This window comes from Macrosteles quadrilineatus, unplaced genomic scaffold, assembly GCF_028750875.1.
Source record: "Macrosteles quadrilineatus isolate MER2022 unplaced genomic scaffold, UCM_ALF_1.0 Scaffold_7__1_contigs__length_78375512, whole genome shotgun sequence".
Lineage (NCBI taxonomy): Eukaryota > Metazoa > Arthropoda > Insecta > Hemiptera > Cicadellidae > Macrosteles > Macrosteles quadrilineatus.
The window spans coordinates 22,878,412-22,896,284 of record NW_026542600.1 but is presented as its reverse complement, the minus strand read 5'-3'; the positions used below and the strand labels follow the sequence as shown (position 1 = coordinate 22,896,284).

Genomic DNA, 17,873 nt, shown 5'->3' with positions numbered 1-17,873 from the left:
TTAATTTTAATCTTTAGAACTATTTATTTACAATAGAGTTTTTACTATTGATTCTCTATCGTTAAGTATCATTCTTATTCAAAATTTAATGTAGAACACGAAAATGACATCATCTACTCAAATCAATTCACAAGTAATTGAGAAACTGCTGTATTGTGTTTAAAAACATGGTTACGGTATTATTTAAAATCTTAAAATAATTCTTTGCAGAGCTAATTTTTAGACTTGGAACCTCTTATATGCATCATCAAACTTCATTTACTTTGTACTTACTCTCAAAAAATTTTGCAAAACTTATGACCAGCCACCCTGTATAGTTTTAAAGACCTATGTTTCGCTAACACGTAAAAATCATCCATCGTCAGTTTGCTACAATAAATGGGTTACCTAAAGACAAAAAAAAAGAGACTTAGAAACTAGTCACAGCCAAAGAAGGAAGGGGGTTACGATTATGACCATTCGAGTTGGTCATTAGAAGTTAAATAAATCAGCGGTGGAAGTCAATGACGTATCTAGTTATAATTGTGAATTTAATCAGAGCAAATCCAATTTTCCATCCTCTCAGTTCAATTTTAAATGTACAAGCATGACAGTTGCCCCCAATCTATCTACTTGTATACTTGTGTAAACCAACCTCTAAATTTGTATACATGCTAGGTTATCCAATATTTTACAATTACTTTTGTTCATAAAATTAATCTTTAAAACGTGACTTTGATTTGAGGAAAATATTCTCTCTAAATATTCTCTCTAACGTTTTTTAGGGGGTAGAATTTCAATGGACAAGATTTAGAGCCTTGCAATTACAGTTTTTCACAGAGGTTAGGTATGCCAAGGTTTACAAGGGAGTATGATTGTGACTTTTATAGCGGTTTAATATTAGCACAAGTCTGTTGTCATTAGAATCCAATGAGTAGCACTTATCAAGAACGATGCCCTAGAATTAATTTATTCCAGTAGTGGGAGTAGTAGCTGTAAAAATCCTCATTGCTTAGAAAGTAGAAAGTGGCTACATAGTAAGTAGTGTAAATAAGTGCCACTTCTTATAGAGTCTTGCCCGCTGGTGGCAAACTAGGACTTACCTTAGTTCTCCAGTCATAATGTAAAGACAGATAAATTTAAGAAATAAGTCTGATTGAATTGTATAGTTGGAAGATTAACTAAACCACAAAACCATTTTTAAGGAAAGACTTCAATGAAAGTTTAAATATATAGGTTAGAACATGAGTGGTGTTGATGGTTAGCCAGGTGGCCACATTGCACCTTTTATTGACAGACAAGATTTGAAGAGGTGAAAATAAAAATATGGTTATTTTTTACCAACTAATATTTATCTGTATTCAACAAAATAATATGACATAAGCAAAATAAAACGGTAAATGAAATATGCATTCAAATAGAACAGATACAAAAGGATAGTGGTAGCAAAAATATTACACAGAAAGCACTTACGAAGTGATAATGATTTTCTGAACTGTTAAAAAAAACTAAAACAAACTATTATGTACATTTACGATACAAGGAAATATTTCAATTACATAAATATAAAAGATACGGTGAGCAAATAAGTCTTCAATCTATTTATGTTCTAAACATTTCTTGCAGTTTATCGGTAAATTTTAATATACCTACACTAAGTGTAACCTTATTCAGTAATAATAGTGTATTCTAAAATATTAAAGCATCGTTTAAGTTTACACAATATGTATTCAACTTCCAAATGTTCAACTTTTAAGTTAGTATACAACAAACATTTTGGTCCCTCCCTACTACAGTTATTTGATGCATATAGGCTACACTATGATTTGTGCATATTGTATTGCTCCAAGCTTCAATCATTTATAGGTCGTACGGAACGAGGTGAAGCTTGGAGGGGAATAGTGGTGTGGCGGGGGAAGTGTCGCTATGCGAGGCGACGATCGGCTCGTCTCCTACCCCCACCATGGATTTCCCCACTTTAGACCGTTCCCGCCGAAAATCTCAGGCTTCACCTCGTTCCGCACGACCTCTATTTTTCTGAGGTATGGTGTTGACTTTTGATCTTGAATATTATTTAAATTCCCTCGTGTCCTCGTTTTAAGAAAGAAAAGTACATTATTTGTTCAAGAAAATATTTGTTCTTTTTGTGGCTTGTAACATGTTCTTGCCCTAGCCTGCATTAGAAGATAAGTTTGGTTTTAATTATTATATTTATATAGGTGCTGAAACTCCAAAATTCGGTTTATTCTCTAATTTTTTAAAAAAATTTGGGTATGTATTTTAAACAAGTAAAAAAGTGTTTAAGTTGGATTGAGTAGTGATTTTCCCTTGAGTTGTGTTTTGCGCTGTCGGAGCAAAAAAACCCAAGAACGGTGTAGACGCTTGCTAATGCACTTAATACTGCACGCTTGCAGTTCAATACCTTTAGTGGTGCCGGATAACTGAACGGCTTCTAAAAACAGCTGTTATTTTGGAACCTAACAAAAATACTGCTAATTTTAGTGCATTTGTCAATCACTCCTAGTGTCTGCTATTCACTCCCCCCTGCCAATCACTACCTACTCTTTCTGATCACTTCCGAAGTCTGCCGATCACTCCCACTCTTCAACGCCGTACCACAACGCTTCAATTTACAACATGGTTTTTTTTATCTCTACAAAGTGGTCTAGAAAGAAAACAATAAATTTTATGTTTTATTAAAAAAATAGGATAAACCAATTTTTACCCCTCATAATCTCTGTTGTAGTTTTACTTGTTTGCATCAAATTTCAATAGAATGATTTTCACTCTACCGTGCTAACGTAGAGTTTACAAGTCATTTACTTGTATATAAATGAATTTGAATGAATTTTTTGTTCTACTGGAAACATTAAAAGGATAAAGTAAATCAGTCCCGGGTCCATTATCCCATGTGACCTACGGTAATAGCTTATTCTCTATATGGGAAAATCACTAACAGATAAAGAGAGTAAAATGATGGAAAAAAGTACCTTGTTATATATGATATTTAGATTAAAAATAATGTCAACAGCATTTAAGTGCACATTTAGAAAATTCATATCACCATACCCATTTAGTTTAGAAAAACGTAGTACATAATTACACCTATTAAGATTGAGCTCAATGCTATACTTATGGATAAACTGCTCACAGTGATAAGGGCAGACATGCAATATGTTAATTTTTTCCAACAAATCATAATCTAGGAAAACTTTGATGGTTCAAATTCCATTGCCTTGTAATGTGCTCTGAAGAAAAAAAAACAAATGAACTAGTTTTCTAAATAAAATAAAACTGGACGGTGAGATAAAATTATGAACAGCTTATTATTATAACTCAGGCTTTCTAAAACAACTCTTTGCAATTATATTTAGGGACCAGGAAAAAAATCCCTGAACAATTTTTTAACCCCTTAACAGTCTTTGTAACATTTCTTGTAGACAGCAAGAACCAGGTTTTGTATCTTTGATTTAATATACGGTTATAATTATGTGGATAGTGTAACTAGAATAGTGGTCATAAATAAGATATCACTTTGAAAGCAACTAACCTAAGTTGGAATTTAGTACTAGTAATATCTTGGTTTGGAAATTAGAAATCAGTTAGAGCTAACGGGTGATGCAAATAACAAGGGCAGTTAAGGGGTTGTAAATGAATCTGGTATAAATCCTTGCACTCATTTTATAGTGCGGCAAAACACATTTAAAAAAACAACAGAACAAACTTGACATCACTCAAAAAATACTTAAAATGCTTATATGATGAATACAATATCACTTAGAGTCAATATTACTATCATAATGTTTATAGTATATTATAATATGTAGTACGAAAATAGTAAAGCTACAAAAAGAGAGTTATTCTAAGAAAAATATATATATTTTTACTTTTATACAATTTAAAGTTTCTTGGAAGCATGACCTAACTTCAGAACCATGCATTTATTTAAACTGTAAAATAATATAACACTATTTTTTACTTAGACTATTCCATCAAAAAAGATAAATATACAATCTAGATACCCATTAATCCAAACAAATGGCAATAGCAGACTAGCCTCTTGCCAACCCTTTATGAATGCTTATCCCTCGACCAGTGAAAATAATATTTAAACTATTAATTATAAATTATTTTTTGGTTTAGATTATTGGGAATCTAGAGTGTCGATTTTGCAAGAGATGAAACTGATATCACAATCATTGCAAAATTTCTTAATAATACAAGAGTTTTTATGTTTATTATGGTTAAAAATCAAATGAAAAATCTTGAATAAACATCAATGATTAAAGTACACATATTATACATATACGTTATAAAACAATATCAACACCGAATTGGATCGATCTAATACATTTCAGTGATTGGGCATGACCAATGTAGCAAAGATTGAAAATGCCACGATCCTGATTTATAAGTATTCCACAACATTGCATACAATTAAGTACAAAGTATTTCTTCATACAAATAATGGTGTGATCAGAACCACACTGATTAATATTTATGCTTGCAGTTTGAACCAGTAATCAAAATCTAAAATAAAACTGATCGTGCAAAAAAGTTAAAACAAAATACAACAGGAAATAAATAATAACACTGTCATGATAAAAGAATAAACAGGCTAATTAAAATAAGGAACGTAAAAGAAATTAACAAACACCTGGACAGAAAAAGAACAAGTAACGGAAGGAAAATCAACAGACTTTTAAGAATAAAAATAATAGACCATACTAACACACTGCAGGCTTAAGGCATATGTTTATACAGTAAAGGCTTTGCACACAATTCATTTCTCACGATAAGCAATGTGTTGTGCTTTAGATTGAGATTATTCGAGGCCTAGTGATTGAGTATTATTAATATTATAGCTTTTTATATAGCCTCGGTGAGTAAAATTTACGAATGTCATGCACCATTGTGCTCAATAAGGCAGCTTCAGACATTTGTATGAATATATATATATTTATATGTATAGCCTATAATCGAATATATTTATATAAATAATTATCAAATATAGTACACTTATGGAAAACTAAGTCATGCTGATTTGAGGATAGCAATATTTATAAAAATATATTTTAAGCACGACAAAAGCTGATTTCTTACATTCTGAGCCCCATGTGCCATCAAAACCTGTACCTCCCCATTCCCTAAATGACAGAAACAGAAGAAGTATAAGACTGATCAAAGTTGAAGTACTGTGATCGATAAAGGCAAAAATAATACCGATCCCACCTTCTGTAACAAAACTTTAAATTTATTTCTCACAATAAATAAACTTAAGACAAACGTCAAACCGTAAAAAATAATAACAATAAAATCCTATTACACGAGTTGTAATGATCACAAATGAGGAAGGCACTTACTTAATAGGATCTAGTTAATGCCTATAACGTCACAGCTGAATCTAGCTGTTACTTAAATTAATAATAACTCGAGATCATGAGATATTAAGGCTTTAAACAGTTGTCTGACTCTTGTGGGCAGCAAAGCACCTGACTGTAAATTTGAGGTACATAAAAGTATATGTACAATTAAAATAATAACTTCTCCCCTAAACGCGAAATTCACTTAAAATAACTCAGTTCTTCTTCTTTCTCTTGAAGTAGGAATCGGCATAATGTCCGCCAAGTCCCTGAGAATGTTGACCAATGTAGTTTCCTTCTGGACTAGGCTCGGGCGAGGGTAACAACCTCCTCTTCTGACCGATAGGAGTCATCATAGGGTTAGGCTGCGGAGAGACCATGGGTGAGGCCTGTGACCAAATGATGCCCGGAGATCCGAAGGGAGTGAACACAGGTTGAGGGGAGGGGGGAAGGAACGTAGGAGCCCATGTGGGGAACACCGGAGGTGGCAAATTGACAGGTTTGGGAGAAACTGTGAGTAGAGAGCGAGGTAGAGGCGGGGCTACTGGCCAGGACGGATCCATCGGGTTGATGCCAGGATATGTGAAGGTAGGTGTGGCTGAGGCTGGTTGACCCAGGGAATGTAAATTGGTTAAGATCTGTTGTAGGTTCTGAGGATTACTGAGGAGACTTATGAGACTCTGGTGCAACTCTACGGGCATATTAGGAGCATGCTCTCGAATGAAATTGGGAGGAGGCATGTTGTAGGGGTGACTCGGTGGTTCGGGAGGAGGTACAGGGAAGGAGACGGGTGTAGGAGGACCTCCTCTTAGCTGTCCCAGTAGTCCCGCCCAGTAGCTGGGGGAGGGTTCCTCTTCGACAGGCAGAGGCGGAGCAACTTCTCCAGCAGGGGGACTGAGACTTAACCTTCTCGAGGGTGGGGGAGCCATCGACGGATTTGGCAGCAATGGTATCTGTAGGTAAAATAAGACTATTAGAGTAAAGATACTGGCTGTTAACAACTTTGAAGGTGATAATTTATAATATGTTGAATATGACTTAATCTGAATCTATATATATCTTTAAGATTATATATTTAGTTATATAAGACTAAATACCTTGGTCGGTGGGGGAGGGGTGGGCTTGAGGAACAACGGTGGACTAGGCCCTGGTGGTGGCGGTGGTGGGATGGTGGGAGATTTTCGAAGCTCTGTTCCTGATGGAGAATAAATCGGTTTCCTGACTGGATCTGTAAACAAATATATAATTACTGAACAATAAAAGTTCTCCTTAACTTACCATTTAATATCAGTGGCATCAGGTAAAAACAAACAACACAAAACACATATATAAGTTAGTCAGTTGAGGCTAGATTGAATAGATTTGTAGTCACCCATTTTTCTGATTCCTGGATGAGGATAAATAGGAAACTTAAATACAGATATCAATACCTATTTGGAGGCTGCCACCTCCACTGAAGCTCATTCATAACAAAGCAGCTATTTTTATCACAATGAAAAAATTCTAAACAAACCATCAACTATTTTGTAGCAATCAGAATGAGTGAGATCATCGGAAAAAGTTATTAATATTGCAATATGATGTTGTTAGCTAAGTCTACTAACATGTTAATGGGAGAGAATCAAAATTGTTTGTTGTTTTAAGTCTAAATAATAAAGTGATTAATAGATATGCTTGAATCATCAATAGATACCTTTATTTGACCACTTAAAGAGCCTGAAATATTTAGGAATTGATGCACTTAAAATTCCTTGTCTGAACATGCACATTAGGTTTGTTGAAATAAATTAGGAATTTGTGCAAAATTGAAAAATATGCACAGCTCAGGATGGATTTAAAATACAAACACTTGCCACAAAAATGTTATGAGAAAAAGTGTTCACTTGAGCAATTGAGCCAATATGTTATACCCACGATGTATTCAGTTTGATCAATGTCCACACAAAATGCTTACTCCACAATGTGAGTGTTTAACAAGCACATTGTGAGGCCCCTTTACCTAGGGTTGGTATTTGATCGTGACACACACATTTTTTACAAATTAATTAAACACAGGCCCATGGTTTGCAAGTGATGCACTATGAAAGTGAGAGATAATTGCGCTTCTCTCCACCTACATTGAGGTTAAATTTGTCCCCTCTTTGTGCCCCCAAAAAACCTAAAACCTCTTGGGGCCCGGGCCAATTTATAAAAGCAGCCCTGATCAAACAATCACAGACTCCAAAATATGAGTAGTAAAACATTTACCTCAGCATTGACAATAATTAAACATACTAAGCAATGTTTTAGAAAGTTTTCATGTACTGTACTTACCCGGCATAGTAACTAAGGGAGATGCCCTTTTAGGGTCTGGAGGCATTTCACCACTGTGAGCCGCTTGTATTTGACTGGCAATTATACTTTGCAGGTTTTGTGCAACTGAAACCATAGATGAAAATGAAAACTCATAATTAGATAAATATTTTTGACAAAAAACATACAGTTTGATCTAAAGTGTTGTTTAAAAGAATACTAACCTAACAAACATATTGAGGGGTAAGGACTCAGTCAACACGTTATCCAACTTGTAATTAGGGTTGTGTTTAAAAAAAACATCCTGTTATAGATGACACAACTTTCTTATATTCAGATTTCAATTTCCATATGAATGCAGCTTCTAGGATCACAACTTGCATAAGCTAAGATTTCAAATTTAATATCCAAGGAATAATTAATAATAGGTACTCACAAATAGGATTCTGTTTGAAAAGGTTTTGAAGATTTTGCACGATGGCTTGACCAGTTGGTTCAGGAAGTAGCCCAGTAGATCTTCCCTTAGGTTCCTGAAAACAATTAATAATAATAAAATGCAAGTTATATTAATTTGAAAAAAAAAAACATAAACGTAAAAAAAAATAAAATAGATAGAAAGCTTTTAAAATTTGAGGAAACAATTGAATTGGAAAAATACAATAGATTACCGTTTCTAGACGTATTAGTCCAGAAACAGTTACAGGGTTCTAGTATTAGTGTTTTCAGGAAACCGACTGCTATGCCTCAACTCAACTTTTCCTCCAACCACCCAAACAAACGTCAAGACCGCCCTAGCCATCGATTTTATTAAACAGGCTGAATCTATCTGTAGTACAGATGAATGATTAAAACTAGAAAGAAAATATAAACATAAAACACATCTCTACAACTGGCCTTAAAGAATTTAAATATAAAGTCAATAGTCCAAAAGATCCCAGCACCAAGATAAAACCCCTGATATATGTATGTATTCCGTATTTAAAGAATACTTTTGAAAAACTAAGGCATATGAGTGCTAAATACAAGAACCGTTTTTTAAAATAAAGATAACACTTACAGTTGTGTCACCTAATTAAAACCTGATAACGAGCAACAAAACACAAAAATCTAATTTACACAATTCCTTGTTCTTGTGGCAGAAGTTACGTGGGTCAAACTTGTATACCAAAGTGTGAATAAATGTGCACATAAAAAAAGTTATAGATAAAGATAAGTATTCATCAAAGATATAAACGATATTGTTGAATGGAGTTAATCTAAAATTCTATACAAGAAGTTGTATTGGAGGAAATGGATCGGCAGAGTCGCTCTTTCACGACCACTGGTGGATATTAGTACGGTGTATTTAAAAGTTGTTAAAGGCGAACTTCTGGATAATCTAGGAGATAGGGCATGGGCGTGAATGGCTTATTTCCAATCGACAATGTACCCCCACCCCTACCCGTCCACTTCCAAGTTCAACAGCTCTAGCAGTCATAATTAGGCGTTCGACCCGTGTGCAGGATAAAAATAGTTTTTTTCCAACCCACAGGAAGCGGGAGGTTTTTCGAGTTCCGCAAAATGTCGGACTTTGATTCCATAGATATAGACTCAAATAAAGGTGAGTAAAGCCCACAAACAATCTTCCCAAACAAATTACCTTGTAAAAAGTGCTTTCACTGCATAAAAACTGTGGTCTATACACCTTTGATAACAGCCTTAAGATTAATTTTGGAAAGCAGTACAACCTGTGGCTTGGATACATTTCAGCCTAATGTTAAATATGAAGAACTGTAGATACACACCAAGTAAAAACAACAATTTTGACTTAAATTTAGGAGAGCATTGTATTTAGACAACTTGATCACTGGTAACAAATCTTTCCCATGAGAACAGTTGTTTCAGTACTGCCCACTTCCTGCCGATCTAGTCCGGGTAAACCAATGTGCTGATAAAAATTGTCCGGTTAAAGAGATGTCATTTTCGCCGAGTGTAGTCCGGTTAAACCGATGTCCGGTTAAAAGGTGTCCGTATAAGAGGGAGTCTACTGTATATGAGTTTTTCACAGTATTAAACAAACAAAAATTAAAATAAAACATAAAAAAAAGAAGAATGGGAAGACATGAGGAAGTTAGAGCCATTGACAGACTCAGATGGCACACTTTGTATAGGCTCTTTATGTTCTATTAAATAAGTCAAAAGTTGCCGATTAGTTTGCACTGACCGCATCATTAAGCAGCTGCAGATAGAGGTTGATAGCCCGCACTCCAGGAATGTAATAACTGATCCTGATGTTTTCACCGTGCAGATTGTACCCATTGAGTGAAGTCTGCGCAGCCTCTGCGTCTTCCCAGTTACTATACTCTACAAGCCCCCAATCCTGTGGACACCCGTGCTTCAGGGCAATCTGAAAACAAAGATATCAACCTATAGAGCTAGGGATTTGTTGGTTATCTGTTTTCATTGACACTTAAAAGTTAATAAAGTAGATAAAGTCATATTGAAGAGGGTAATTATTTTTAATTTCTAGGAATTACATATTTGTTTTCAAAATAATTCACATTTTGTGTTTTTTTAATGTATTTATTAGTGATTCACAATTTTATGGTTTTTACGCTTGAGTCTGGGTACTCTGAAAAAAATGTTTTTTATCCTTAAAGCAGTTTCTTTACTACAACTATTTATAATAAGCATAAATACAGCATGTCAACACATGATTAAAGAGCCCGTAAAACTTACTTGGCAATATGGAGGGTTGACAATCGATGAAAATATCTTGCGAAATTCACTCATGTCACGGAAGTTTTTTGGAAGACGGTCTACAAACAGGCACTTGGAGTGGAGTGATTCAAATGTAACGTGGCTCGAGTCCAGCCAATCACAGACAAGCGTGTGGTTGTTGATCTGTTGCCTGTCGAGGACGTTCTTTGCTGGTAGTGAAATTTCTCTACTTTTGTACTCAACAAACCCGTAACCTTTGCTTTCTCCTAGAAAATGAAATTGGTGTAAATAGGAAGATGAATGCATCCAAAATATCGATATTGCAAAACAGTTTCTACCCAAGGTTTCTAAGAAAAAATCTTGTAAAGTTGGCCCTAGCAACTTTGCAATTGATTTGTAAAAGAAATTTCTTTTTTTTTAATGACCAAGAAGTTATTCAGGTTTGTTAACACACAACTGCTTGAACCATACTGACTTAATTTCAATGAACAAGTTTCACAAAACTATATTATTTGTTTAAAAAATAGATAAAATAGGAAACTATTATTATCATTATCATTGAGATGGGGACATCACTGATATAGATATTTTAACCAAAATATGAGTGAAGGATGAGTGTAGAATGGAGTGTGATGCCTAGTGTAGCTTTGTTACTGACTAATATCAGGTGTTTTATTAGTAAGGGTCATTTATTGAAAGACCAATGATTAGAAACAGCTGGGTCCAGTTTTGAGCCATCATTAAGCTACACACTTTCCTCAGGATCGAACCAGTGACCTTTTGATTACAAGGCGAGCACTAAACCACTGAGCTACCCAGCTATACAGAATATGAGTTTTCACAGTATATAAAAAAACAAACTAAAAATAAAATATCAAAAACATAATATGGCAATTTTATTTTACTATTTTTGAATCCCATTTGATGTTTCTGTTGACAGTTCTAAACAAAGTTTTCAGTAATAAATATATTTGCTACAGATAATAAAGAAAGCAGTAAAACTAGAATGAACAACAGGGACCCCATTCTTTTACGACAACATTGCCAGACTTGCTTGATTCTGGTCCAACTCAGACAGTTTAGATATCATCAATGTGCTCAGCCTTTGCATTTATTGGCTTTAATGTTTTATCACTTTTGTATGTAGCTCAAAAGACAGAATTGTCTGTCCTCTATCTTATTGGCTGATAAATAATAGAAGGGTTTGCCAAAATTGTCCTGAAAGAGCTTTGAATGGCACCAAAATAAACTTATGTCCAAATTCATGGAGAAGCTGACTAATGCTGCGCTAATACTACCCTGTCTAGTTGTGTTAGTTTTTAATGTTTGGGGAGAGAGCAGGTCTAGCTTATTAGAGCAGGGCTTCTATCCCAAGGTCAGGATTCAAATCCTGCCAACCACCAATGGATTTAGCCATGTGATGATGCCAAACCCTCTAGCAAAAAACACACCTTTAGACTGAAATAAAGTGTTAAACGGTTCCGAACTAGAGACTAGTGTAGGATGTGGAATAAAAAAGTGTTCTGTAACTGCTAGACAAACATTCTAATACAGAATCTTAAGTAATTATTTGAAAGGTACATTTTTCAATTTTTTTACTACATTTCTGTTTGAACTTATTACACTTCTTTCGGGACTTATTAAAAAACCTGGGGTTGTGGATATTTCTGGATATGAATAAGGATTAATGAATAAAAATAAATACACTTTACAGAAGGAGTCACAAATTGTTAAGTTGCTATATAATCTTTTTAAATAAAGTTAAAAATATAACAAATATAGTAAAAAATAATCATGTTAAGTTAGGAAGACTTTATAAGCTTTCTACATTTAGACTGTGAAAAGCTTAAGGAAAAAGAACAAACTTTCGTTCATCCATAGAACAGCTCATGCGCTATGGATTATTTTACATAAGCTGTTCATACTGAAGAAGTCGTTCTCAAATTGAAACCTTCCTTTTCCCAATTGAGAGTAAAAATTATAAATCTTTATAGTAACAGCGAACATAGTATTATTATCTTTTGTAACAAATAGGAAACATTATAAAATTTGAAAATTTCGTTTAGGTGAAAATTAACCAATCAGAGAATGAACAAAAAGACAAAAAGCATTGAATCTGTTCTGTGACGTACCAGTCTTTTCGCTGATCATGAGGAAGCTGCGTTTGACTTCCCCACATGATTTGACTAGAGCATTGAACTGTTCCTCCGTATAGTCCAGAGGTAGGTTTGCCACACACAACATCATCTCTGTCGCCGCAGGACACACGGGTACACACTGTCCACGCAGAAGGAACGTCCTGTCACGGTCCCACTCTTCCAGCATCTCCGGATCTTCCAGCTCCGCCCTGGCCATCGAGGAACCTGCCCCGGATGTCACCGTGATCTTGGTCACTGGGAAGTCATTGAGGAGCTCCCTGATCTCCTGTAACAAAGATTGTGAATCAGCAAAATAAAAATTGTGGATATTTTTCACTAAATCACAACTATAGAAGTTGTACTTAACAATAAACAAAATTCATCAACTCAAGTTTAGGTAATCCTTGGTTCTAACCACACTAAGAAACCCTAACCCTAAACAGTATTTGTAGATAACTTGAACATTCCAAGGATAAAAGGATTTAAGGATCAAAGATGACAGCAACACATTTTGTGAGTGTCCCATTTAACTGTTTTTATTTTAATTAAAAATTCGCTGCGGCCATTTTGTGAGTGTCCCATTTAACTTCTTTTTTTTAATTAAAAATTCGCTGCTGCTGGCCATTACATGGAATATCTACTAAGTACCTAGGAGTCATAGTAAAATGTTACAAAGGCACAATATATTTAAGTCAAATTAAATTTGTGTTACAATATATGTTATAGCTATCATATTTTAATGCAAATTAAATGACAAAAAAATGCACACAATTACATAGCATCAATCAAAGCAATGAAGTAGTAAATAAGCAACAGTGGCTGAATCAAGTGTACAATTAGCGCCTTCAACTCCTAAACCTGTGACATGCAGGCATGAATGCTTTCTATCGGTGTTCGGAGGGATTGCAGGCGCTCCAATTGGCGAGGTTGCCACAAAGTACTCAAGGGTTTCAACGATCACAACATTCTCAGTAAAAAGTTTTAAAAGATAAAAAAATGATATCTCGTTCACATTATGGTCAAATTCTACATGTTCAAATTACAACTGGATATTAAAGTCAGAAATTAGATAAATATGTCACTACAACGCTTCTGTCTGGCTGTAGTTAAACCATCATGATTTTTTGGGTGATTTTGAAATGTTTAAGTGGTCACGATAATTTATGAGGATCAGGAAGGGCTCTTTTGGGTTACAGTCAGACTAGTAAATACGAATGGCCACGAGCGCCCAAAGAGGTAGGCGCTACATAATTGGGGGAAAAGGGAAAACATGTTTTGAATCAACACATTTCAAATTGTTATTATAAATTATTTATTTTGCTTAGAAATTACATTTTTGTCAATTCATTATCAGTGACATTTTCATGTATTGTGAAGTTATAATGCATCACATCCCTTATTTTATTATTGTGTTTTGTATATATTTGACCATTTCACAGTATGTATCAGTAAAATGGCCAAAGATAGTCATGAATTTACTGCAGGGCTTTTAGTGAGTTAGTATATTGTCCACTTGAGCATTTCAAAATTGCCCACAATATCGAAGTTATTTAACATTCCCAAAATGGCTATTAGAGCACTAGACCACTACAACCATTGAATAAGTATACTGATGGTCAATGCTACGTTTCCCTCTTATAGTGGTCCAGATTGGTTTTACCTACGAAGGATCTATGAGGCTCACTTCATGGCAGTATTATAATTGTTCGCATAAGTATAAACAATGAAATTCATACACTGAACTATTGGAGTGTGTCTGGAGTGAAAATGGTGGTTCTGTGCAGAGCAGACCTAACGCCCCAAACCTCCTAAAAACTGACCTTGGGGATGGAAGGGACGCCGCACGACAATAAAAACCGTCACTAGTGGTGAGAGTGGGCTCAAGAACAAAATAAATGTTCCACTTTGAAAATGATTTACAGCTCGAAAGAGAATCACTTGGACATAATATGCCAATACTGTAACAAACTTTTGGTTGGGGGATATGTATGTATTAAGGAAATAATATGTTGTTGTAGTATATTGTAATCGTCCACAGTTGCTGTAGTGTGTATTTCAGTTTTTTTTTTTTTTTTTTTTTTTAGTAAATGGAGCATTGATTTGAATTGTTATCTGTATCTACGTTTATACAAATGTTTGTATTTTGTTTCATTCATGGTCTTATTTTGAAACAACTTAAAAACTTTTAAGACATTTTGTATTTTTTTAAGGAAGTCGTGAAAATTTGTAGACTGTCCCTATAATATTGTATATAAGAACATTTCAAATAAGTTTACCATACACGCTGAAATTATTTCCCTACATATTAGCCTGCTTTTCATATAGCCTAGACTACTCTTGAACGAAAACTATATTAAACTAAAAGACTTGTGATTTCAATTTGACGTGATCATGGACCACCAGTTATGTAATTCATGTTTTAGACTTTTTGCACTTGGCACGACTCCCAAAATATTTATTCTTTCTCTACAATTTGCTCATTGCACGTGAATAATATCTTTGGATTGTAAATATAACACTATTTGGAAATCACACGCGATCCTTCGTCTGAAACTACATTGCCAATAAACTGAAGACGGACCCATCGTGTAACATTGTCACTGACGGCGACGGGACTGAGAGTTAAGCCATGTTTAAACGCGAAGTGACAGGTGAACTGTAAATCAGCGTCTCTACAGCCGCCTCATTAGCTTTACTCATTTGTCCTGGCTACTCATACTCAAGTCTAAACTCATGCTGGCATACCACATATCATATCGTTGATGACGGCCACTTGCGCTCTTCATACTTCATCTCTCAATACAGTACCAACACTGCGAGGTTAATGCCACAGAAAAAACAGTGGAACTAGTGGATTGTACATCTATACAGAACATATGCACTGTGAATTCCAAAGTGTCAACTTTCAGCACATTCTAGAAACCATGAATTCCAGACTGTACATTTTCAGCACATTCCAGCAACTATGAATTCCAGACTGTAAACTTTCAGCAAATTCCAGAAACTACGAATTTTATACGATTAACTGGCCAAAACTTAGTTATATACAAACATTAGTTGTCAATTCCAGACTGAGCTGGCAGAATATACCAACTAAATATTTAAATTCTGTGAGAAGAGTGCTTAAGCTTAACATATTGTTATCACACACGATGCAAATTAATAATGCGCATACTGTAGTTGAATAATATATAAAAAAACAAAAGCAAATAACTTATTCGCCTTACCTAATATACCATATGTGATTTGAGTGGTTTGTAATCGGTAATGCTGTTAAACTATTGTGTTAAATACTGATTACTAAATTTAAATATTTATAAATATATATGTATAATATGAATAATTTATTTCAACAAATTACATTTTACAAAGACCTATTTTTTATTGGATAAAACGTCGTACACAGGACTAATTCCATGCAGAATATGGTTTGGTTTGGTTGTGGTTGTAGATGTATTGTAGATATGCAGTGGTTGTGGTGGCAGCAATGGCCCGGCCAGACAGAAGTAGTGGCGTGGTGGTGGTACGCCTGTTGGTTCAGAGTCCACTGAACTTGACGAAGGTCACAGGACCCCCCTCCCACCATAACATTTGGCCGGCGAGGCCCCTCATCAAGGATAACACATCACACGGTCATCGGGGGACGGCAACCGACGGCGAGCGGACGAGGGGGAGTAGGAAGTGCCAGGGAGCCGCCACCAATGTAAAACTCTTCTGGCACAAAGGAAGAACAGAAAGATGAGACAATCCTCATAGGAAGATTTATCAGTACAATATCCCACATGACAAAAAGTACCGGCAAAAAGATTACATAATTCCCACATACACACAAAGTGATCCACATTAGATTGGTTTGACAATATTAGAAAACGATGCGGTTTTAGTAAGCGTGTCGAAAAGACGCGAATAATAGACGTTGGTGCGAAAATACCAGTTTTTCCTTCACTGAATGAGACATAGCAGATGTACATTATAAAAAAACAAGGCGTGTACTCGCACTGTTTAACTACCCCCACTGTACCCTTCGCTTCGCTCGAACCTGGGAGGATATTTTGAAATTTCATCGGATATTTGTGTTTAAAAAAATCGTCGGATCTATGGGAATAATTCTATCTTCGGAGTCTCAATTCAGTTATCACAGCTGTATAGTATTTAGACTATTCGGAGCTATTAAAACTAAATGTGCATCGGATTTCTAGCTAATCGGAGCTATGGGACCTTCCACCTACAGAACTCATGAAGAGTCTGACATTCCGAGAAGAGAATGTAATTTTAATACTTGTAATAGTCGGGGGAAATAGTTAAGTAATTGTAGAAAGAGGTAATTTAAGCTGTAACATGAACGAACGCGATTAAGACTGTGAACCGTTGTCCGCTTGCATGCAAGGTTGGCGCATATTGCATATGCGATTCGCGCCACACCGCTCACGCCATGCCAGTTTTCAATATAAATTACTCTTTAAGCTATGAAGTAGTTCCTTTGGCGTGACAAGCATGCTCTACGATTAGGAAGGGCGCCAGTCCTCGTACAAACTCTAGTTTGAATAAACTTTAATTAAAGATGGATCAACTACAATGATTTGTGGGGTTTTAAAGTTTTGCAATTTAAACATTATAGGATCTTGAAAAATACAGTATGTTGTACGAGTGTATAAAACACCCCTTCACTATTCGATCTAGGCTCATCTAAGATTAGAATTGTGAAAATTTAAGTTTTTACAGTACATCGTATTTTAATTTTTCTTTTTGAAACTAATACATAGGTCTGTGTCAAAAACTGCTGGAAAACCATTTATAACATTTTTATAAATCGCCACATCATACTGCAGCATCGTAAGAACATCACTTACAGACGTAGATACTTAATAACATTAAGCAAAATTAATGACATTGAGTTTAATACCCGAAATATTGTTGCAAAGTGGCCTTTTAGATGTAACCCCCTCGAAAAGGTTTAACAAATGTTAGGGAACAATAACCAAACTGTGCAGTTTCAAGTCTTTGGTTTCAAACCAAGGCATGATTCTGAAAAGCACCATATTCAAATCCCCCCTCAAAAATAATTTTTCATCAATTTGTTATACCCACTCTTTGACTAAAACAATCTTTTCTACACGAGGAATATTTTCTTTGCCAGTAGAGATGCCAAATGCAACATATTTGTCCTTTCACGGCATTGAAGAACAATAACACCACTTTGTCGTCGGTTTTAACAAGGTCTTATTCAGCTAGTGGTTGAGCGTTGAGCTATTGCCTGTCTCTGTTTATCAGAAAGGGTTGTTTGCCCTCCCCCAGCAGCCTACCCCCTCCCGTCGGCAACGACGCTACCCGTCGCCACGACGCCTATTTAATTGAATATCACAAACAACATCGTTAAGTGAGGACGGCGACGTCGACTGCC

At 35.3% G+C, this 17,873-nt stretch overlaps 1 protein-coding gene across 1 annotated transcript in view; it reads right to left on the bottom strand.

Moving 5' to 3' along the window:
- Window positions 1-2,241: 2,241 nt before the first annotated feature.
- Window positions 2,242-17,873, bottom strand: part of LOC128998469 (ribonucleoprotein PTB-binding 1-like) — a 65,623-nt gene continuing 49,991 nt past the window's right edge. The window contains exons 2-8 of the mRNA XM_054424603.1: window positions 12,467-12,758; window positions 10,353-10,600; window positions 9,838-10,020; window positions 8,071-8,164; window positions 7,656-7,760; window positions 6,440-6,570; window positions 2,242-6,295 (exon numbers count right to left, since the gene is read on the bottom strand). Of these exons, the coding sequence (XP_054280578.1) occupies window positions 5,558-6,295; window positions 6,440-6,570; window positions 7,656-7,760; window positions 8,071-8,164; window positions 9,838-10,020; window positions 10,353-10,600; window positions 12,467-12,758 (1,791 nt within the window). The 3' untranslated portion in view covers window positions 2,242-5,557. The remainder of the gene's footprint in view (window positions 6,296-6,439; window positions 6,571-7,655; window positions 7,761-8,070; window positions 8,165-9,837; window positions 10,021-10,352; window positions 10,601-12,466; window positions 12,759-17,873) is intronic.